The 24034-nt window shown below is 43.7% G+C and overlaps 2 protein-coding genes across 4 annotated transcripts in view; one reads left to right on the forward strand and one right to left on the reverse strand.

Moving 5' to 3' along the window:
* ME1 (malic enzyme 1) overlaps window positions 1–1934 on the reverse strand; it is a 309975-nt gene extending 308041 nt beyond the window's left edge. Inside the window, exon 1 of one of the 2 annotated variants that reach the window (XM_053287114.1) lies at window positions 1832–1934. The gene's annotated coding sequence lies outside the window, so the exon portion shown is untranslated. Of the gene's footprint in view, window positions 1–1770 lie in introns of both variants that reach the window. The other variant, XM_053287115.1, reaches the window with a different exon arrangement.
* On the forward strand, window positions 1644–21240 carry PRSS35 (serine protease 35). Of its 2 annotated transcripts, XR_008314173.1 has the most exons (3): window positions 1644–2152; window positions 3826–3903; window positions 5996–6231. XR_008314173.1 is itself a non-coding variant. In XM_053287124.1 (2 exons), exon 2 carries the CDS (start codon window positions 18256–18258, stop codon window positions 19498–19500), a length of 1245 nt encoding a protein of 414 aa, XP_053143099.1. In that variant the 5' UTR covers window positions 1654–2152; window positions 18242–18255; the 3' UTR covers window positions 19501–21240. The 2 variants fall into 2 exon arrangements, 1 of the variants encoding a protein (XP_053143099.1); XM_053287124.1 differs by lacking the exons at window positions 3826–3903; window positions 5996–6231 and adding an exon at window positions 18242–21240 and having other exon boundaries at window positions 1654–2152.
* Window positions 21241–24034: the final 2794 nt, after the last annotated feature.

The raw sequence follows: 24034 nt of genomic DNA on the forward strand, positions 1-24034 counted from the left end.
CCCTGTGAAGTAGGTTAGGCTGAGAGAGAAGGGACTGGCCCAGAGTCACCCAGCTAGTTTCATGGCTGAATGGGGATTTGACCTCCGGTCTCCCCGGTCCTAGTCCAGCACTCTAGCCACTACACCACGCTGGCTCCCCATACACAACACATTTAAAAAGTGTATTTATTTGTGTCATGCATAGAGCTGTTAATATGGGATAAAACATTAGCTGGCATCCAGACTAACCCTAGGCTGGGTTGGGAGACCCTCAGGGACACAGTTTCAGGAGGCTGAGGTGGTTTCAGAAGAAAAGTGGGATTGCTAAAAATCTCCCTGCCCTTACAAAAAAAAAAAACTCTGGCAAGTTGGTGCAGGGTTAGTCTGAATGTCAGCCAATATCCCAGGAATGGGGGCAGGTGGGTGGGTTTGGAATCAAGAATAACTACAGACGTGGTTAGAATTCATCTGCAGCAGTCCAAGTAAAGCATTTGTTTTCAAGGCGGCATTCGGACTCAAACAGTCATATTGAACAGCACCTGCAATGAATATGCTAGCCAGTTTGCCATTTTTCACATGTTATGTAGGTACCCATTTGTGGACTGCGGGTAGTGAGGAAAAAGCACTCTTCATTCCCATCTCTGTCCAAGGCTGAGTTTGGTCTCTGATATTAAAAAATAGCTTGTGAAGACTTTCACTGAAATAAAGTCCTAATGGCTCCCTCCAAATCTCCAGTCGTTCAATTGAGGGAAAGGGAGTGGAGGGAAAGTACTTGCTAGGGATCCTTAAAGTTGTGCCATTGAGTCGGTGTTGACTCCCGGCGACCACAGAGCCCTGTTTTCTTTGGTAGGAGGGGTTTACCATTGCCATCTTCCGCACAGTATGAGATGATGCCTTTCAGCATCTCACTAAATTGCTGCTGCCTGCTTCCCATACCAGTGGGGCATCTTACTAAATTGCTGCTGTCTGTTTCCCATACCAGTGGGGACTCGAACCGGCAACCTCTTGCTTCCTAGGCAAGTTACTTCCTCGTTGCACCATTAGATGACTTAGGGATCCTTCGAAGTAGCTATTATAACCAATTCACTAGTTGTGCATAATAAGTTATTATTGTTACAACACAAGCAAGGCAATAGGCTTCTGTACTTATGCATGCCAAAAGCACAAATCCTTTGCTTTCAAAATGCATGCCTTATACCAGGCTCTGCCTTTCACAGCAGCTTGAGTCTACAGACATCAGTAGCGTAACAACTTAGCTTGTTGATCGCTACAGATTAAGTTGCTGTTAACGGCACAAGGAAGGCTAGGTTTTTTATGGTCGGCAGCCCCACTTGTTCATAATACCGCCACTTTAAAAAAAAAAAAAAGTCACAAGAAATCACTGCACAGCATCCAAACTAGTCATGGGGACTAGTCATCAGTCCTCGGGACTAAACATCATTGAAATCAATGAGACAAATTACTAACTTAAGTGCCATTAATTCAACAGGGCTACTACGACTTAGTCATGAGTAACTTAGTCTAGATGCCGCCCGCTGCTGCTGCTGCTGCTTCTTTCAATGTAAATCTTCAGCGCAGCCAAGAGCGGAGCGCTGACTCTTCATATGAACCTTGGCCTCACACAAAATTAGACATTGGGGCGCGCGGGGGGGTGTAATTAAATTAGCCCCTCCCCCATCCCATTTCGCAGGCGAAATGCACATGGAACGAGCATGAGCTCCCCACGGACGCGGCAAAAGGCGGGACTCGCCTTTCCTGCCCTAGCAACTGGTCGCTATGACAGGAATGTACCCCATGAGTCCAGTCTCCCCCCAGGGCAGGCAGCCCCCGACCGCAGCAGCGTCTGCCGCACCTCTCGCCTTCCTCGGGGCGGCCTTTCTTCCCCCTCCTTTTCTTTGGCGCGCGCGCGTCCCTTCCCCGCCCACCCGGCTGGGGAAAGACCCTGGCGGCTCTCCCTGCGCCTGCTGCAGTAGCCTTTCTGCAAGCCTCAGAGGTTGCCGTTGCCGCTGCCGCCACCGCCCTCTAGCTCTGTCAGGCTGAACTGCGAGACTCTCTCATTCCTCACGCATTGGGCGTCTGGCTGATTTAAAGGCATCCAAGACAAGGATTTTTAACACTGGACCACTCCAGGCTTAGCTGGCGCAGCGCAGAGGCGGTGGATCAATTGCATGAGGTATGATGACCCAAACTTTCAGGGACGAGTAGTTGCTGCTCTTTAACACCTCAAAACCGACGGCGGCGAATTGCTTGTCTGGAGACACGAACCCTGCCTTGTTTCTTCTAACGCTGCAATCCTAAGCTTACTTACCCACTGACTGGACTAAGTCAGTGGGTCTTACTTCGGAGTAAACTAGTTTAGGATTGCACAGTTTCTTCGTTAGGCATGCATGTTGTTTCCACTGATTCAGATGAAATTCAGTTTGCAGCCTGAGCTTTATTGACGCCTGGATTTTATTGACGTTAATAACGAAATGCATTGATGTATTTTGTAAAAAGCTCTCTTTGCCTTTAGTGGATCAAAACGTGTGCTATGAAGTTGCAAATCTGCAAAATATTGAGGCTGCAATCCCATGCGTGCTTTCTGGGGTTGGAATTGCGAGTAAACATGCATAGGATCGAGCTTTTGACCTCCGTAGCTCCCAGGCAGACTTGAAACCACCCTTCTAAAACTCAACAGAATTTGACATGAATATGACTAGTCACTCTGGACTTGACATCTTTCTGTTATGTCTAAGAGGTGCTGGACAGCATTCTAAGAACGGAGAGCATCTTTATGACTGCTAAGAGCAGAAGAGTGTAAACTAAAAATAAATGCATTTAGTCTGAAGAAAGAAGCAGGCTTGAATGGGTTGTATATATACTCACTTATGATATGGGGTTTGTGGGGAGACTTTTGTTCTTTACACCCTTGGTATTGCACATCTAGCAAAGTTTGATTTGAAACTATGCTGAAATTCTGTAGTTTTGTCACTGCAAGAGGTTTTGCTACTTTGGAACAATCCCCTTTTAAATTCAGAACCGGCCACAAAGTTTTTGCACTACCATGCCTTTTCCTTTTTGGAAAACTGACACTAATTTTATCCAGATTGCCTCTTCTGGTACTGACAAGCTGTGTGCTGGAATCACAAAAGTCTCTTTACTAAAGTTACTTATTTGATTTTCAGCCTCAGAAGCCTTGTTTAAATAAATGAAATGAGCTCAATAGAAAGAGGAGGAAAAGTTGAAAGGAGCCCCCTCCTTTCAAGTAAGCCCTAAAAAGTGGTTACACTTAAATAAAAATGATAATGATTTTGATTAGTTGAGAGGGGGACCCCTTAACTTGAGGCTATGCACTTCCTCAGAGCCCTTCGTTGAAAAGAGTTGTGGTTTCTTGATCTTTTGCTTAGTATAAAGCAAAATGAATCATTCAAGTTGTTAAAGCCAATTTCCAACCATTTCAGCTTTCTTGCTAGATAATATTTATGTCTGTGCTGCTTAGGTGGTGATGCTTGGGATAAGGTTATGTTGTTCTTGAAGTCACACAGTACTCAAAAGAAAGTTCGTTTGTGGCGTGTTGTGTCCTTTTTGTAATAGGCAAAGCTGATAATTATCTACAAATGAGTCACTGCACTGGGATCATAAAGAATTTATCACTCTACAGAAAATATATCCTTTTGTTATTCATAGTGGGCCAAGGTGGAGTAGTTTTTGAAGACAAATTGCCTTAAAGACTCCACAGGTCTTCTTACATTGCCAGGTGTAAGGGGATTAGTGCTGACAGCATTAACCTTAAGAACTCAATCAAGCCATCACCAGCAACAGAAAAAACAATTTCTTTGCCAACAGTAACTCTTTCTCTCCTTGCAGTGATGTTGAGCTTTTTTGGAGACGCAGTAGTGGAAATCTGTCTTCCTTTGGGAGCCATTTGTCAATTGCATCATCAAGGTCCAGTAGCAGTCTTCTCCCCTTTACCCTCTCTGTAGATTCTCCCACAAGATACTGACAACCCATGGACAAAGCTCCTGTGGCTCACTGGTGACTGTGACCCACCATTTTAGCCTCACACAGATCTATCATACTTGGAACTTAAGGGGAGGGGAGAAATGTAACTTCCTTGAAAGCCTGTGAGATGCTAGACATCACCTACAAAGGACCTAGAAGAAGTACTAGAATTACATATACAGACTAGATAGATAGATCTAGTATATATAAATAAATAAAGTATCTATTTACGGCCAATGGCCAAAACAACACATACAGACTAAAACAGGGTTTCTTAACCTTGGGCCCCCAGATGTTCTCAGACTACAACTCCCATCATCCTCGGCCACAAAGGCAGTGGGAAAATGATATGACTAGCAAGCCAGAGGTTGCCAGTTCGAATCCCCGCTGGTATGTTTCCCAGAGTATGGGAAACACCTATATCGGGCAGCAGTGATATAGGAAGATGCTGAAAGGCACCATCTCATACTGTGTGGGAGGAGGCAATGGTAAACCCCTTCTGTATTCTACCAAGAAAACCGCATGGCTCTGTGGTCGCCAGGAGTCAACACCAACTTGACGGCACACCTAACTTAACTTTATACCAGAGCTCTAGTGCATGCAACTCAATTTCCTTGTGTCAACTGTTGACTGGCCTTTTGGGGATCGCAGTGGGGTAAGTAGGCAGGTAACAAAGTTGCAGGGGGAAATCGTTATATTCTCAGACTCACTATGGAAGGAGGCTGGTCAAGTTCTGAATTTTTTGAATATATTCTGGATGGCATAAAGGTTACAAATTGTTCCTTTTGGGCAATTGGGAAGATTTGAATTACATGAAAAAGTTGGGTTGCATGGAATTGAGGTTGGACTTTTAGGCATGGGAATTGATGGGGGATGCATTTATAACAAGTCAGATATGCTAGAGTGGCTTTACTGGGGGCAGTGGGGGGAGCCCTCACATGGTTGATTCAAGAGTGAATCAAGTTGAAGATTTTAATGCAGTTAAGGGTCAAACTAGATGTGGTGTCTCATGGTGTCAGGGAGGGCTCCAGAGGATGTCAGCCAATAATAATGCACATTTAAATCTCTTTGAAACCAATGTTTTTAATGTATTGGTGAAATGTGTGCAAGATTTTAGTTATATGCCTTCCATTCCAGAACTGCAGTCATCAAGCCCCCACTGAACTTGGTGGCACTAGCAAACTATTGTGGGCAGGCGTAGTGAGTGCCTGGACTCAGAGGTGATGTTTGATGTACATCACCTATGCTCACCATGTGGGTTTTTGGACTGAGTGAGCATCGTGCATGCAACTCATTTGGCTGAGTGCAGGGTTTTCCCTACCCTTACACTGTGCAGTTCATTCAGACATTTGTGGCAGAAGAGATCTGCCCTCAGAAAGCTGTTTCATTGAACTTGAGGTGGTAGTGTTTGGAAATTCAAAATCAACTACAGGGAAAGTATTATGCGGGGTGACCCTATAGTAGCATTGTCTGTTCGAAATATCAAAGACAGGTTTTTCGTAATTGCTTATATCACACACATGTGTATTAAGTACTTTATGGAAAGGAAAAATGGTAACTTTCCTGCCAAGGATGGTGTCAGGATTCCGCGTTACCTGGTTGCCTGCCCAGCCCCATGGAGTCTGGCGGGGCATGTGGGGAGTGCAGTGTCCCTCCTTTGGGGCTTCTGTCTTCCCCCAGAGGGAGAGGGGGTGAGATGGTTCCAGACCTGTCGTGTCCCGGCGGGGTTGAGCAGGCAAAGCAGGGAGAACTGCAGGGAACAGCTCTGGTGGGTCCACCCTGTTGGGAGAGTCAGGAAGTGATTCCATGGAGGGGAGGGGCCTGGAGTAGGCTTTGAGCCCTGTCAGCTCTGTACTAGGGCATTTAAAGCCAAGGCAGCCAATGATGAGGGCTGCACTTGAGTGTGGGAGCCAGAGTTTCCCTGGAGAGGGAACCAGCTGGACGTAATGAGCCAAGAGGAGGACTAAGGTGATGAAGTAACCTCCTCCCCTGGCTTACCCTGAGCCTGAACTTGGCTGTTCTCTTCTCACCCCAGGATTTTGGAGTCAAAAAGGGCCAGGAACACACCTCCCCCCCACCCCTGGAGTGTGACAAATGGCTTACAATAAGAGGCAAATGGAACAGCAACGAGAAAATATATGGAAACAAGAAACAGACGCTGCACTTCCCTGAATCCGATAACTGGCCCCACTGAGACCAGTATTGTCTGTTATTATTATTACTAGTTTTGTACAACACATCAAAAAGTAAAGTTGCGCCGTTGAGCATTAACAGTGTTCTATTCTGGTGGTTCTTAGAACATGGTTAACCATGATGTTCCTGCCTCGGAAGGGTTACAGCCCAAGCCTCACAAGCCTCAGCCGCCGCTGGTGAAAGGTGTTCCATGACACAGAGACCTAGGACTCCAGTGACAACACTGGATCTAGGAGAAAACCCAAAATGTGAACTTGATCCTTTAGGAGAGAGTGCACCTGTCAAGAACAGAGTTGACACAGTTTCCCCAGGCAGATGAACACCCCACCAGCAGTACCTCTGTCTTGAGCTTCAGTTTGTTGGCTCTCCTATGGTCTGTTAACTACAGCTGGCAGTTCTCCAAGCCCCCAGGCAAGGGGATTTCCCAGTCTTGTCTCACTGGAGGTACCAGGGTCTGTATCTGGGGGCCTGTGCATGCAGAGCATGTCCTCCATCACTGAGCTATGGCTACATGCTCTACTGGTCTATATGCCAGTGCAGCATTCTTGAACTTCAGATTCTAAATGAAGCACTGTTTGCATTAAAAAACAAGCATAGAGATGCAACCTTTTAAGGGTTGTAATGATTAAAAACATTATTAGATGTCTAGATTTTTCTGCCACCTAGTGGCTGCATCACAAGCATATGTGCAACTGTTTAAGCTGCAAGGAAAATCAAAACAGAGTTGGAAAGCTATGTTGTTTATTTCATAATTCATCCAGGCTTCAGTTGAAATAGATTGAAAAATAATTCTAAAAAATGTCATTATGGTTGACATCAGTTGAATTGCTTAAGTTAAACTAATAAGTGCTTGCAGCCTGCTCTTAGTTTAACTTCACTCCATCCTCAAGCCTAGAGGGAATAGAAATGTCTTGCAGAGTTTCCAGATGATGCTCAGACTATAAGTCTCCGAGGCTCCATAGATAGCTTTAAGTATTTGATAACAGTAAATTACTAAATATTTACTAGCACTAATAGCATACCAGTCTCTGAGTTGGTTTATGTCCCATTTTTGATGGAACATCATCTGATCTCCATTGCATCACACATGCCAAATAGACAGAGGTTAATTATAAGCTCCCTTTCTGAGTTTGCTGTAGTAGGGAACATATATTTAACAACAAACCAAAATGTAATTCAAGAAGCTGATGTGGTCTTTGTGGCTGTGTTAGGGATGGCTTCAAAGAGCCACAACACTTTGCTTGTTTTACTGTAGACATCTTCTGTGGCAAGAGAAGCTATTAATACCTCCAGTCGTAAAGGAGCTCTCTGGTGGAAAGACATAAGGCCAGCTCAGAAGTTTACAAACTGTTCCACGTGGAGCAGCCCGACTCTCCGCAGGGATACTGCTGAATGGAGGAAGTAGCATCTGACCTGGCATTTCCCAGATCCTGCTGCTGCTTCTGGGTGGCAGCAGCCTTCATGATCGCAATGGCACATGTTGGAACTGCTATGTTCCTATGAATTTCTGGAATGTGTAGACTACTCTGTTGCATTTGTAAGGGTCTCAGCTGACCCACAGAACTAGAGAGACTATAGAAGCTGAGTGTTAAAGCCCACGTGTTGATGAAACTGCCTCGGGGGGTGATTGGTAAGCACCCCCAGTTCGGGCGAATGTGGGGAATTTATCTCAAAAGGGGAGGCAGTTCCAGGCAATTTTAATTTGTGCAAGCATCTGAACTCAAGAATATCGGCCTGAGAGAGAGGCTTTAATTAACAAAAAGGAGTTTCTTGAAAGAAAAATAATAAAAGTAGTAAGACTAAGTTACTAGGTGGCCCTAACATAAAAGCAATTCAAATATGTTTAAAAACAGACTATTTAGCTTAAAATTTCAAATTATGTGTAAATTCCCAGGTGAGTTGGAGCAGGGACATAGCAAGGTTGGAGTGGGCCCAGAGACAAGATTTTAAAATGGGCCCCCCCTCACTGAAGCTCAGCTCATGCAGTAAAGAAATCTTAAATGAGGCTGAATAGTGGTAACAAAAAGCATGCAATAGAACACCATCCTAAAAATTTTTTTTTTAAGGTTTTGTAAATTGTGGACGATGCAAGTCATTTAATGATACTAGAGAAAGACCTGCTGTTCTGGTAGCTCCAGGTCTTAACATTCACATCAATTTCGGAGGATGAATACAACTGAAGGAAGCCTGGGAGGGTGCGCAGCTGGGGGAGTCAGTCATGTGACTTGCCTCTGGGGGGCCCCCAAGGCAGTAGACCCCCAGACAACTGTCTCCCCTTGCCCTATTATAGTTACGCCCCTGAGTTGGAGTTACTTTAAGATAGAGGGATAAGGTTTCAGAAATAAGAGAAAGGAATAGATTCAGCCCTGAAGGAGACAGGCAAGAGGCTATATCACCTGTCCTCACAAAGATCTGACCCAGGCAGCTAGAGACTAGCACCATTCCAGGGAGATGAAGTGGAGAGCAGGAGAGTTGAAGGAGTTAGTGGGGTTAGTGAAGAGATAGATGCTCATGAGATAGGTGTCTTGGTAGACTTAGCTCCCTATGCCTGCTAGGGACACTAGCTGGAAGGGCACACGGACTGATCCAGTAGTGATTTCAGCTCAAGTTGCCCAAATGGAGAAGGGAAATACTTGTAGCAGTGGAGTCCCCAATAGGATGGAAAAGGGAACACACTTGTTGAGATGTTCTGCAATTGGAGTCTCCAGTGATATATATGGAAGAGCACACTGGGTCATGGAGTTGATTGATTGATTAAGTGCCGTCAAGTCAGTGTCAACTTAGCAACCACATAGATAGATTCTCTCCAGGATGATCTGAGTTCAACTTGGCCCTTAAGGTCTCTCAGTGGTGCATTCATTGCTGTCTTAATCAAGTCCATCCACCTTGCTGCTGGTCGTCCTCTACTTCTCTTTCCTTCATCTTTTCCCAGCATTATGGACTTCTCAAGGGAGCTGGATCTTTGCACAATGTGTCTGAGGTATGATAGTTTGAGCCTGGTCATTTGTACCTTGAGTGAAAATTCTGGATTGATTTGTTCTGTGATCCATTTGTTTGTTTTCCTGGCTGTCCATGGTATCCTCAAAAGTCTTCTCCAGCACCAAAGTTCAAAAGCATCAATACTAGGGATGTGCACGAAAATCTTCAGCGCCGGCGGGGGTAGCAGTTTAAGGGCGGGGGAGGGTGTACTTACCCCTCGCGCTGCATTTCCCCCATCGGCGCACTGTTGTTTTTAAGCCCCTCAGGGCGGCAGCGTTCCTCCCTGCCGCCCCATTTCCCCCGTCGGCCAGAAGTCGCAAGTGCGAATGCACCCGTTGTGTGTGTGCGCGCACACACGGCAGAAGGGCAGGCGCGCGCGTGCACGATGGGCACACGCACGCTCGCCACTTCCGGCCGACGGGGGAAACAGGGCGGTAGGGAGGAACGCTGCCACCCTGAGAGGCTTAAAAACAACAGCGCGCCGGCGTGGGAAATGTGGCGGGAGGAGTGAATACACCCTCCCCCGCCCTTAAAGTGCTACCCCCGCCGGTGCCAAAATGCCAAAACAGCCCCCAGCGCCAAAATGTTTCGGAGACCTTCATAATGGCCTCCGAAACGTTTCGAGCACAAGCCTAGTCAATACTTTTTCTGTCTTGCTTCCTCAAAGTCCAGCTTTCGCATCCATAGTGTGTCATGGGGGAAACCATTGTCCGAACGATTCTTATCTTTGTAGGTATAGACACGTCACAGCATCTAAATATCCTTTCCAAGGCCTTCATTGCAACCCTAACAAATGCTAATCCGTGGCATATTTCTTGACTGCCGGATCCTTTACTGTTGATGGTCGATCCTAAAAGGCAGAAGCTATCCATCACTTCAGTGTCTTCATTATCTATTTTGAGGCTGGTTACAATGCCCGTTGTCATTTAGTCCTCTTTATATTTAGTCGTAGTCCCATTTTTTCACTGTGCTCCTTGACTTTTATTACTAGAGCTTGCAGATCATCCACATTCTGGAGTCTGCGTAACCGGGCCCTGACAAAGGGAGCGAAGGAGTGAAGCTAATCCCCTTTGCAATTTGTGTTACTTGCAGCCCAAATCTAGGGGCAACCAGTCCACTGCCAACTAAGTGACCTCATGTATAACATAAACTGGGAGCTCACATTACGGTGCAGCTCCGGAGCATAGCAAAAGTGCGATCTCCAAGTCTGGAGATGCAGTTAAACAGGGAGGCTTCTGAGAGCTGGGTAGGATAAGCTCAGCTAGTCCATAGGATCATAGGAAGCTGCCATGTACTGTCAGACTATAGCTCTATCTGTCTCAGTATTGTCTACACAGACTGGCAGCGGCTTCTCCAAGGTTGCAGGCAGGAATCTCTCTCGGCCCTAGGTTGGAATTGCCAGGGAGGGAACTTGGAACTGTCTGCTCTTCCCAGAGCAGCTCCATCCCCTAAGAGATGGATTGATCTTACAGTGCAAACACTTCTAGTCTCCCATTCATATGCAACCAGGGTGGACCCTGCTTAGCTAAGGGGACAAGTCATGCTTGCTACCACAAGACCAGCTCTCCTCTAACACACACTTTGCATGGAGAAGGTCCCCTACTATCTTGAGATAGGGCTGAAAAAAACCCAGATAACACTGAACTAACCTCTGCAAGAAGTGACTGGGTCTTGCACTCATTACGGAAGCTTTTACCATATTATTATCAAGTCTGTTCTCAGTTTGCTCTTCTCTGAGTTCCGATTCCTTCAGTTTTCTCTTGTATCATAGATTCAGTTCTCTGCCTGCCTTTATTGCTCTTCTGTGTTGGGTTATTCCAGTTTCTCCATATTTGTCTTGAAGGGCAGGGCAAAGATGTAAGATGGTAACTGCACTAAGGGTTTGCTGGTGCCAAACAGCATGGAAGTAGCAGCTCCCATGTCAGTATTTCAGGTCAGTCAAAGATATATTGTTTAAAGTCTATTCAGTTAGGCTATAATAAAATATCCTGCCCATATCATCCCTCTGAGTGATTCTATATGCAGCTTATCATTTAATTAGAGTCTGCCTGAATCTTCTGTTAATTTAGAGTTCACTTATTGTCTCTGTCACTGACATGTTACTGCCCCTTTAATTCTGGGGAAAGAAGAGAAGAAGAGCTGCACTTCTCCCAGAATGCCACTTGGCTTCTCTTAAAGGAGCAGTAATAAAATAAGTCAGCAACTCCAAAGTATAGTTATATTAAATCCGTGAGTAAGGTGGTTCATCTCCTTTAGGTCTCTGTTGGGGCTATCCTGATCAATAAAAGTTTGATTTTCTTGACTCTTTCTGGACTGGAGTGTAACACAGTCTACTGTGGTGTTTAGTTTTTTTTTGCTGCAACTGACTTGCATGCAACTTATTGCCTACAACTTCGACTCCCTGTCACGTTCTGCACTGATCCTTGCTCACAGCCCGTGAGTCACAGGTAGGGCAAGAGAAAGCGGTTTCTGAAACTGAATGTGGTTCCTGGTTTCACCCACACTTCCCATTAAACTGGCAAGAAAACTCTGTTAAGATGGGCTCTTCCCCTTGGTTTTTATCTGAACTTCCCTTACAGAGCCAGTCTAATATGGAACAGGCAGGGAGCACTAAAGCTTCTCCTTCTCTCTAGTGGTGTAATTTCATTGAAAAAATTACTGAATGTGGGTGTTCCCATTTGCACAGTTGCCTCTTGGGTCATTGGCAGGAAAGGCCCACCTGAAGAGACCTGTATCCGCACGTGGATTGCTCTCCAATCAGATTATATATGCACTGAAGTTGTGGGGAACCTGATTCACAAAACGAGTAAATGAATATCCTATGATTTGCTACACAGATACATTTCTAAAATGTTTTTGATATCATAAGAACAGCCCTGCTGGATCAGGTCCAAGGCCTATCTAGTCCAGCATCTAGTTTCACACAGTGAAGCCCACAGGCAAGAGTTGAAGGCATACCCCACTCTCTTGCGGTTGCTTCCCTGCATCTGGTATTTAGAGGCATCTTGCCTCCAAGGCCAGAAGTAGTCTACAGCCGCCAGACCAGACCAGAAGTGCACCTAAGTGATTTTTGTGCCTGGACCCAAAGGCCTTTGGAGCCACCGCCACCCCACCAGCCTGCTGCAAGTAAAGCATCATCCCCTTACACACACACACACACACACACACACACACACACACACACACACACCCCTACTCACACATACACTCCGTGACACATGCAGTATTTTTAACACATGGGTTCTTGAGGACACACACAGCAGCTGAACTCACAAGACTGTAAGAATATAAAACAATATTTATGCAAATATAAAACATATTTATATAAAATATGAATTAGCAGAAACATTTCAACACATAACATATGCCCATACCACTCCCCACTCTGTCTCTAAAGTACCCGGCACAGGACACAATCATTCTTGGCCACCCAGCACAATGTGGGTCAATGGCTCCCACACCACCCAGGACAGACTGATGAGGATTTGGGGACCCCAGGGGGTGTGGAGGCCCTGGACTTTGGCCCCAGAGTCCAGGGGTAAGAGCGCCACTGCATCAGATTAGTAGCCATTGAGACCTGTCCTCCATGAATATGTCTAAGCCCCTTTTAAAGCAGTGCAAGCTAGTGGCCATCACCACATTCCATGGCAGAGAATTCCAAAGATTAATTATTTGCAGTGTGAAAAAGTTCTTCCTTTTGTTGGTCCTAAATTTCCTGGCAATCAGTTTCATGGGATGACCCCTGGTTCTAGTGATGTGTGTGTGAGAGAGAAATTTATCTCTGTCAACTCTCTCTACTTTCACTACATAATCCTACTGATGTGGATGGGGCTTGTTCCTGGGTCCGCTTAGCCAGTCAGTCAGACACAGGGTTTGGGAATTATTAATTGAGGTTTATTGCTCTGCAGTCAGCAACAGGTAATCAATAGGCTCACGCTCTTAAACTGATTACAGTTTGGTTACAGGTGCATCTTACATTTATACAGACAATCTAAATGATGCTGACACCCTGGACACAGTATACGTGGCAATAAAATGGTGGTCTAAGTATCTAGTACGCATGCGAATGATTCATTGTTCATCTGGTGATTACTCCTTATTTGGTTAAATCCTGTTTTCTTACAGTGGGAAGCTTAGCTGTCTTAGCAAGTTTCATAGATACAATTTAGCTGGAGAGAGATAATGACGTTAATCATGAGAGGCAGTGATGTCCCTGAGCTGGGCTGGGGTTACTTTAAGTTAGAATGAGGTCTTCTGGGCAAACATGGAGTTTCTTTGGTTTTCTAAACACATCACTATAAACTGTAGACACCTCTTTTCCAAACTAAAAAGCCCGATATGCTGTAGGCTTGCCTCACAAGGAAGGTGCTCTAGGCCCCTGATCATTGTGGTTGCCCTCTTCTGCACCTTTTCCAGTTCTACAATGTCTTCCTTTATACCATGACCAGAACTGTACACAGTACTTCAAATGTGGCCGCACCATAGATTTGTATAAGGACATAATAATATTAGCATTTTTATTTTCAACTCCCTTCCTAATGATCCCGAGCATGGACTTTGCCTTTTTCACCACTGCCGTGCACTGAGTGCACTTTCAGTGACACTTTCAATGAGCTGTCCAACACAACCCCAAGATCTCTGTCCTGGTCAATCACTGACAGTTCAGATCCCAGAACTTTACATTTGCTAACATTGATCCACTTGTGCCATTTTGTTACCCACTCACCAGTTTGGATAGATCCTTTTGGAGCTCCTCACAATCTGTATTGGATTTCATACTTTAAATAGTTTAGTGTAATCTGCAAACTTTGCCACAGCCCCTGGTGGCGCAGTGGTAAAACTGCTGCCCTGTAACCAGAAGGTTACAAGTTCGATCCTGACCAGGGGCTCAAGGTTGACTCAGCCTTCCATCCTTCCGAGGTCGGTAAAATGAGTACCCAGAATGTTGGGGGGCAATATGCTAAATCATTGTAAACCGCTTAGAGAGCTTTGGCTATAAAGCGGTATATAAATGTAGGTGCTATTGCTATTGCTATTTCACTGCTTACCCCAGCTTCTAGATCATTCTAGATATCAACTGCTCTGCTGCAGTTTTACATTTGGCATTGCAGGCAGATGGCCCAGGTTGTTTAAAAAAATAAACCATGCCCTTCAAACCAGACACTCCAGCTTAATTGGATAATAGCCATTATTGCATTTAACTTTTAGAACATCTATTATTCCAAGTCTCTTTTACACCTTTTCTCTAGTCTTTAATTCCAGCTGTACAATAATTTTTTCCAGTAATGTCGACTCAGCCTTCTTTGAACTTCAATATGTAATGCCAAAACAGAGACATATTTATCCTGATCTACACTTTAATTACAATAGCTAACAGGCAGAGTCTAACCATATGCATGTCCTTAAATGCCTGACTTTGAAGGTATAATTAGAGGTGCTGCCATTTCAACACATGTCTGAAGCTTCCATACCCCTGAATTTATGAAGCTCCGCTCTCTAAACGGCAGCCAGCGCTGCTGTAAATATTTTAAAGCATGGGCTTAGCTGGTGAGAGGTGATGTTTTTCAGTCTACTAAGATGCAGAAGGTCTGCCTTAATTCCATAATTAATTTGTAGATTTGCCATGGGATGTTAAAGTAATTTAATTTCTGACTATCCCAGTTTTATTGGTTATCTAGCCCCTTTTGTAGTGTGGAGGGGAGATGTGTGTGTGGTGTGCCTGCTCCTTGAAGCATGAGACACTTGTGCTTTGCTGTGTGCAGGGGCTCCATCAGGAAACGAAAAATGCTTTCAGGGAGCAGAACACCTAATCTAATTTGACTCTTAGCTACCAGTGCAGCTTTGTGAATGCGAACATCTGATGTTTAGGAAGTATAAAGTAGACAAGAGTTCTTAATTCCATATACCACTAGTGACAAATGACATTCAAGTTAAGTGCAGCTTGGCTTTTAGAAAAACTATAAGTTATTGTAGAATATTTCATTTCATTTATATACTGCCCATCCCAGAATGGCTCATGGCGGTTAACACAGAAACAAATTTAACATAACATTTAATTTTTTAACATAAACATAAAATAAAAGCAGTTAAAATTAATATAAAACTCATTTTAAAAACCATTAAAAAACAAATATTAAAAGCCAGGCTGAAACGGGTCTTCAGGGCTCTCTTGAAGGCCTCCAAAGATGCTAATTTCTTTTACTCATGGGGAGCACGTTCCACAACCTAGGGGCGACAACTGAGAAGACCCAATCCCAGGTGGCCACAAGATGAACTGGTGGCATCCAAAGACGGACCTCTCCTGATGATCTTACTGAGAGATGGGGATCTTGCAGCGAAAGACATTCTTTCAAGGAACCCAGGCCTAAGTCATTCAGGGCTTTAAAGGTGATAACCCAGGAAACATACCAGAAGCCAGTACAACTGTTGAAGAGAAATCTTGGGAAAGTTTAAAAAAACTGAATTCGAGAAAGGAACAGGCTGGATTCAGCTACAAACAGTGGGACTACATATAGATTTTAGGCACTGTTTCAACTGAATACAGTATACTCTCTATGAGCTCTATACATCCTGACAAGAGGTCAGAAATGTTGAAAATTGCCCTGTTCCTCCAGTAAGGGATAAATATTAAATCACTAGTCATTAAGCCCGTTACATTAACGGGCGCTAGAAGAGTTGTGTAGAAATGTTTGCAGGTTTAATGGGTTGCTACGCGGACCTACGACGCAGAGACCGTAACTACGCACGCACGCAGTTGTGTGCGTAGTTTCCGTTGCTGCGTCCGCGCGCGCCACGCATGCGCAGAACACCTGCAAGAGACACGGACAGAGGTACCGAGACACAGACACAGGTACCTTAGGGTTTTATTATATAGGATTCACCATATGTTGCTTTCCAAAAGCAGAACATCCATTCTGACCTCAGGATTCCATCAAAAGTATCAAATTTATACAAATGTATTGTCAGAGCACATCCAGGTACCCATAATATTTGATATCAACATAGTAGCTCTATCACAAGATTTAAGAAAGGATAGAACCCAAGCCCATATGTATAATGATATGCTGGCCTTGGGCCGAAATAAACAAACAAACAATATGTATAATGGGTGTTTCTGGTGGGGCCTGGAGATGAAGCCTTCTGGATAAGGTACAATCGCCAGTAAAGGAATGGACTCCAGTCTGGGATGAAACACAGTGCAAAAACTAAGATATATTTACCTAAGGTATAGAGCCAAAATAATTTTTTAAATTTTTAAAATAGCTGAGCAAGAGGACAAAATGAGGATGTTCTCACTCGCAGCCTATCCCAGGCTAGGGAAGCCCAGCCTGGGATAGGCTGTGCATGAGAACCGCCGGAATTGTCCCCAATTCCAGTGGGGCAGCACTGCCTAGCCTGGTGTTTTAGCCCGGCTTCTAGTTGGGATTAAGGGAGCAAACGATCCCTTAGCCCGGGCTCCATGGTTGTCTCCCTCCTCGGGCTGCACATAGCCTGAGGAGATACAGAGATGGGTGCCTAGAACACCCATTCCTTGTGGGAATCCCACAATGTTCTGTGCTCAGTGCGTGGTGCATTGTGGGATACCTGGAGGCCAGGAAGTGTCTTCCTGGCCTCTGGAGCTCTGCACTGCCTGGCGCAGCGCTGCTCATCTGGGAGCGTGACAGCAATGTCCAAAGGATAGTCTTCACAGCCTTACCCTCTGCCCGCCCTCCTGAACGGTCATTTGAATACCTTCAATTAATCCCTGGTTTTTCTGGCAACTGGTCTAAAAGCAAAAAGCAAACTAACAGACAAAATGTCAGGCTTATTTTCTCTCTCTGGTTAATTGTCAGTCCTAAGTTTATCTATTTTTTAATCTTATTTATTTATACCTTTATATCCCACTCTTCCTCCAAGGAGTCCAGAGTGGTGTACATGGTTATATTTATCCTCTCAACAACCCTGTAAGATAGGTTAAGCTGAGAGATAAATGACTGACCCAGAGTCACCCAGTGAGTTTCATGGCTGAATGAGGATTTGAACTCAGTTCTCTCTAGTCCTACTTCAAGACTCCAACCAATACACTGAACTAGACAAGAAGTGAAGATCTGTAATTGGATGGGGCTGTAGGATGTAACTGGATGGGGCACATGAGGTCCCAGGTTCAGTCCCTGGCATCTCCAGGTAGGGCTGGGAAAGTGTTCTGCCTGAAACCCTGGAGAGCTCCTACCGGTCACAGTACTGAGCTAGATGGACCTATGGTCTCACTCAGTATATGGCAGCTTCCTATGTCCCTTGACATATCTCTTTAAATATATATTTTAAGCATTTTCAGGGGTTACCAAATTGAATCAGGACTGTGGCATTATGGGATGGAAGGTTCAATTATTTCTTCTGTACTATTTTCCTGGTGTGCATCACACACATTTCAAGGTGTTATTTTCCCCATTAGAGAAGACATGCCACACAGTGGGAGAAGAGTTCGTCGTCATCCTGATGTGCCACACTCCCTTTCCACTTGTGTTTGAGGGGGCACCTGTGATTGCTTAAATATGGACAATCCAATTGTGGATTTTCAGTTTCATCAAGTTAGGTCCTTGCAGAGGTAGAAATGCCGTGTAGCATTTCTTGCAGCTTAATTGGTAGCTTTGGCTCAACTCTGCCACCTTCAGTAAGGTGTTTTTTTCCTAAAGTATTCTGCATTGTTTCTTAAATGTATTACTGCAGTCATATTCACAGTGTTTATTTTACCTAATCCTAGATTTACCATTGTGCCAAAGACTAGGCCACCTTGTGGTTAAAAGCAGAGTGAACAGAGAGAAAAATATTTTCATGACTTTTCCTAGCTTTTCACAGCCGAATGAATCTTGTGGTTAAATATTTATATAATTAAATGCAGACTAAAATAGCAAAGATCTAAAAACAGAAAATCACTGTTGGTTGTACAAGTGTCTTGTTCTATTCTGTTTACTGTCTCTCCAGGAGTGCTGCTACTACTGCAGTGTTTCATCATAACACAAAAATATCATCTTGCTTGTGTCATTTTTTAAATGGAAACTTGCATGCATAACTTTGCAGTATTTAAACAGACACTTTTTCTTTTCTTTCTTTCTCTCTCTCTCTTTCATAGAAAACAAAGACATTATGGGCCACGTTTTGTTGTTGCTCCTATTTTCCACTCCTGCATTGACTCTCATTAACGAAGCAGACGTAGAACAAGATTCCAGCTGGCAGTTAAAAAAAGTACCACGGCTTGTGAAGGAAAAAACTGTCTCTCTCGACAGCCCTAAATTCCTAGCAAATGCCAAATTAGAACTAAGTGGCGTATGTGGCATTGAATGCCAAAGGAGACTGCCCACGCCCCACTTGTCTGACCTGAAGGAGCTGCTCTCCTATGAGACTGTCTTTGAGAATGGTACACGGACCCTGACTGAAGTGAATGTCCTGGGAATGGAAGTTGACCCCGCTGCAAATTTCACCACAAAGGTGTTGTCAAGAAGAAAGAGACAGGTCTATGGCACTGACAGCAGATTCAGCATTTCAGACACACGATTTCTGACCAACTACCCTTTTAACACAGCCGTAAAGATCTCCACAGGTTGCAGTGGGATTCTGGTTTCCCCAAAGCACGTGCTCACTGCTGCTCACTGTGTGCATGATGGTCAAGATTACATCAAAGGCAGCCGGAAGCTGAGAGTAGGGTTGCTGAGGCTGAAATCCAAAGGCAGTGGCAGGAGACACAGGGGCACCAGGAGGAGTAAGAGGGAGATATCGGAAGTCGAGGATCACCATGCGGATGCCAAACAGCTGAAGCAAGGATCCCGCCGTAGGGCTGGCAGAAAACAAAAGGCATCTGGGTTAAATGAGAGGAAATCTGAGCGTAAACCTTCTTTCCAGTGGACCAGAGTTAAAAGTACTCAAATCCCCAAAGGCTGGTTGAGAGGTGTAACTGGAGATGTTGCCATGGATTATGATTATGCCATTCTGGAGCTCAAGCGCCCTCACAAGAAGAAGTACATGGAACTGGGCATTAGTCCAACTAGCAAAATGATGCCTGGAAGCATGATCCACTTCTCTGGGTATGATGCTGATCGATCTGGCCAACTGGTCTACCGTTTCTGTAGTATATCTGATGAATCCAGTGATCTTTTCTACCAGTATTGTGATGCGGAGTCTGGCTCTACCGGATCTGGAATCTATCTCCGCCTTAAAGAGCCAAACAAGAAGAAGTGGAAGCGGAAAATCATTGCTGTTTATTCCGGCCATCAGTGGGTGGATGTCAATGGAGAGCAGCAGGATTACAATGTAGCAGTTCGAATTACTCCTCTCAAATATGCCCAGATATGCCTCTGGATACATGGCAACAGTGAGAACTGTACACAAGGATGATAGCAGCTAATACAAGATCACCTAGGACCTAACAGAGCCACAAAGTGAAGACCTGCAACCAGAACTGTTGAACACACATAGGCGTGGGTCGGATATTATTTTAATTTGAAACCAGCAATTACCTTTCAATATATTGAAGTTCGAGGACATTTACACAGCATTTACCAGACATTTTCAACTCAGTTGTTTAAATTGACCATAGGCATGACGTGCACTTAAAACTCCAAATTGTATTTATTGTTTTTAAATTGTGGTAAAATAGAGTCTTTCATTTGGGGGGGAATTTAAGCTCCTTCTGTTTCTGCCTGCATTTTTAAAAAAGAAACATTTTCTCTTGTAACTGGTACTATTAAAATGTGTGATTTTTTTTTTTGCTTCAATTTATTTACTTTTCTCAGGGTTCTGTTCCAATGAGTGTATTTCTATTACACAGGTTGCATGTTCGTTATTGTACAATATCTGCAGGACAATCAGAATCATGATACACTGGGATACATCAAGAAATAAAAGGTCTCCCATCGTAATTACTGTAGATAATACCTCTTTGTTCACACCGAGATGCTTCAGCCAAGTTAGCTTAGCTTAGGTCACATGTAAAACCCACAAATTCCATTTCCTGGCATTTTAAAACAGTAAAGTGGCTCTTAATGAATGTAGTATGTCCTCCGTTTGGGGGAAATGAAGGAACCATATGCATATGATTTAACATCTGTAAATCTAGTTTGAAAAGATATGCAAAAACAGGGCAATTAAATGCATGTTTGACTTAACCAATGGCTATTTTGAACAATCACTGCTTTTAAAAATTTTTTACAAGTGATGTAACTTTTATCAAGAGACCACAGTAGCAACTATTAACTCAAACTTTTAAAACAATGCACAACTAAATTTACCAATGCTTAATAGGATTGTTCTGTAATCATAGCCTATATGCACTCTTGAAGGTGAGAACTGTCCCCACTTAGTGGAGAAGGGGGCAGCTCTGTTTTCTCAAAACAGAAATACATAAAGCTGACCCCTCCTTGGAAGTAGATGCAGAGGCCTTTACCATAAGGGGAGCAAATCACTAGAAAAAAATGACTAGCTTGTCCTGGGATTTACAAGACAATACCTAGCTTGTCCTCCCATAGAGTTATGAAATGGATGATTATGTCAAGATTCTCCAATCTTGACATCAAATGTTAGAGGGACACCAAAGCAGATCTTCCTTTGCAAAGTCATGTTACAATGTCTACAGAAAATGTCGGTTAACTCGTGTAAATATGTGAGGTGCCTTATTATAGAGCAATAAACCTCTTGGGTTCATTTCAGTTTTTGAACAACTTTTACTAGAAAAGCATGCTTTTAAAGTGAGTGTATTAAAGTTCTACACATTTCAATTGCTTTTTTAAAGATATCAGCTGACCTTCCTGCTTGAAATGTATTCATGTAAGTAAAAGCGCTTTGTGACAAACAAGATTGTCAGGATAATATTTAATATGTAATATTACATATTTATGCATATTCCAGGCCATTATGTTTGGTTTTAATAGCCTACGATACTAATTCAGTTTTTAACTTGCGTTGATGAACATGTCTTTTCTTACCAGTGTGAAAGAAGATTTTTAAATATGTGTATATTTACTTATATTGCTAGAGCTTTAAAAGCATCTCTGTTATGTGTGAATGAAGTACGCTTTAAAATTCCATTTTTGTATATGACTGTTTGACAATATTAAATCTGACACTGACTTGCAAAGACATTTTTATTATTTGTTGTTGAAATATGCTTCTGAAATATCCCAAGCACAATTAAAATTTATGATGAAGTTTCACAGCACTTATACAACATTCTCATTTTAAATTGATTGTGTAAATATATATTTATTAATGTTACATATTAAATGTGCACACAGACATATGTATTTCCTCATTCTGAAAGAAGGCAAATACTCAGATGAAGGTAACCGAAACAGTGCACCTCGTTTTCAAAATCAGGACAGTAAAAAGAAAAGTGGGGAAAATATTTAAAATTTATAGCAATAGTTACATAGCATAAATATTTATTTTTAACAGAATTAATCACAGTAAATCATTACTTCAATGATAAAATTATTTTAAACTGCTCTGTTATATTGCCACTTCTTTCATCTTTTTCTTACACTTCTAAGATCTAAAGTATTACTAAAGAAGTCTATCCCATGGTTTAACTAACTCAAGGCAACTCTGGTTACATGATATGGGCAGTTTTAAACTGGTAACTGCCATGGCTCTTATACTGTGCAGCATTCCATGGATGTTTTCTGTACCGCAGGCACTGCTGCATCTTCCAAATGCAAGTTGATCTAGAGCGCATGTTGCACAAATGCAGAAGTCGCACAAGGGAGTTGCACAATGAAACAGCTTTCATTCACAAGGAATATGCAAAAGGAGTTCCATAGGATAGGCTTCTTGTAAGGAATAAGTGCCACTTTGGATGGCAGTAGGGCCTACATAGCACTGGTATGCTGTAGGTCTGACAACTACATTGCATCCCACAGCTGCAGTGAGAGCCATGAGCGACAACTGAGCAGCAACGCTTTGGAATCTCACCAGAATCAAGATCCAACATTTCTGTATCCTGCTTTCCAGGAAGAACAAAGAATGCAGGAGTGCAAACCAAGTCCTCAGGGTGTGACAGCTGGTGATAATGTGGTGGCTTTCAACCATGTGTAGCATGACAGCTCTGCAGCACAGCGCCCTGGGACTACTGTCGACTTCAAAGTAAGCCCCAGCACTCATCTGAAGCAACAGATGAGAAAGCAGCATTTCTGCAGGTTTATCATTGTCACATAAGAACAGCCCTACTGGATCAGGCCCAAGGCCCATCTAGTCCAGCATCCTGGTTCACATGGTGGCCCACCGGATGCCTCCGAGAAGCCTACAGGCAAGAGGCAAGGACATGCCCTCTCTTCTTGCTGTTGCTCCCCTGCAACTGGTATTCAGAGGCATCCTGCCTCTGAGGCTGGAGATGGCATATAGCCACCTCCCAATGAAGAAACCTGTGGAAATGCTGCTTCCCCACCCACTGCTTCAGAACAGCACCAGGGCTTGCTTTCAAGTCCACAGCAGTCCTAGGGTGCAGCATTGCAGAGCCATAATGCTGCACATCATGCAAGTCTCTAAAGATTGAAGTTGCACGTATGTATACACACAGTTGGTGGCAATAGCAAGACATGCCTTTGAGGCTGAAACCCATGGAAGGCCTGGCTTTGTTTTCATCTGATGAGCTGCTGCCACCAAATGGAAAGGACAGATCGCACAAGCACTGAATGAACACAAACAAGCTGATGAAGTCTTCACAACTGAAAGTTGGGTGGTAAGTGGATGAGGTGGCCCCTGGAGTCCTTCATTAAGCCAAGAGTAAACCATTAACCCACTAGTGACTGAGGTTGAACCTTTGAAGGTTCATAATGAAAAAATGAAACCCATCATCTACAAATTTGAACTTTACTCACTTCGGGCATTTCTCAAAAATATCACAAGTGCAAATGCATTCCACACCAAGGCACTCATTCTAGAAAGGTCAAGGGAGTGTAGATAACTATTGCCACTGTTTATTCTCACTTGATAAAAACCTGTAACTTGGTCAAAAGTAAGGCTCAGCCAAAAGTTCTCCATCAAACATTTTCTGTTTGAAAGATGGACTTGGTGGTGGTGGTGGTGGTGGAGCTTCATGAAGCCCCTTTGCAAAATGTTCAGTCTTGGTGGCAGTGACTGCAGTTCTCCACTCTTGCTGTGCACCTTTTATCCATTGCAATGCCCACTCTAATTTGACTTCAGACATTATAACCAAATCCCATCAATTGCATGGTGTAATGAAGCCAACTCAGAGTTGGGGCAATGGTTTCTACCCTCAAGCCCCTTTGGTTTGATGTCTACACTGTTTAGCCAATGAGATTTGGTTACGTTAATACATCCAAAGCCAAATCAGAATGAAAGTAATGCTTCCTGCTCTTACTTTGCTATCTTTAACAAAAGTGGTGCCTTGTAGCAGCAGGAAGTTCTGTTGCCATCTGTAATAGGTAGAATTAACCCCGCTTCAAACTATCAAAGTGGGAGATCCTATTCATAGCAAGCAAGCAAGTGAGTTGCGGGGGGTGGGGGGACGGACCTTTGGGTTTAGCCCTAATGAAAAGTGATCCATATATGAAGCTGTTTATGCTGAACAAGGTCATTGGTCTCTAGTATTGTCTTCTCTGTTAGTGGGTTTGTGGGTTAGTGGCAGAGATCTTTCCCAGGGCTGGTACTGGAAATATTTTAAACTGGAGATGCCAAGGATTGCTTCTAGGGCCTTCCAATGCAAATCATGTGCCCTAGCACTGAGCTACTGTCCTTCCCTACTTAAAAAAAATACAGTGGCATCCACTAAAGGTATATGAAAAAATGTGAGTAAAATCTTTCCCTTTGAAAGTTAAATCTGTGCCTAATATAAATTGTTGCAGAACCACTGCACTCTTGGAATATATTCTGTTACTAACTCTCTCTGTTACATGACCCATTTTCAGTTCTGGAG

The sequence above is a fragment of the Hemicordylus capensis genome, chromosome 1 (assembly GCF_027244095.1).
Source record: "Hemicordylus capensis ecotype Gifberg chromosome 1, rHemCap1.1.pri, whole genome shotgun sequence".
NCBI classification, from domain to species: Eukaryota; Metazoa; Chordata; class Lepidosauria; order Squamata; family Cordylidae; genus Hemicordylus; species Hemicordylus capensis.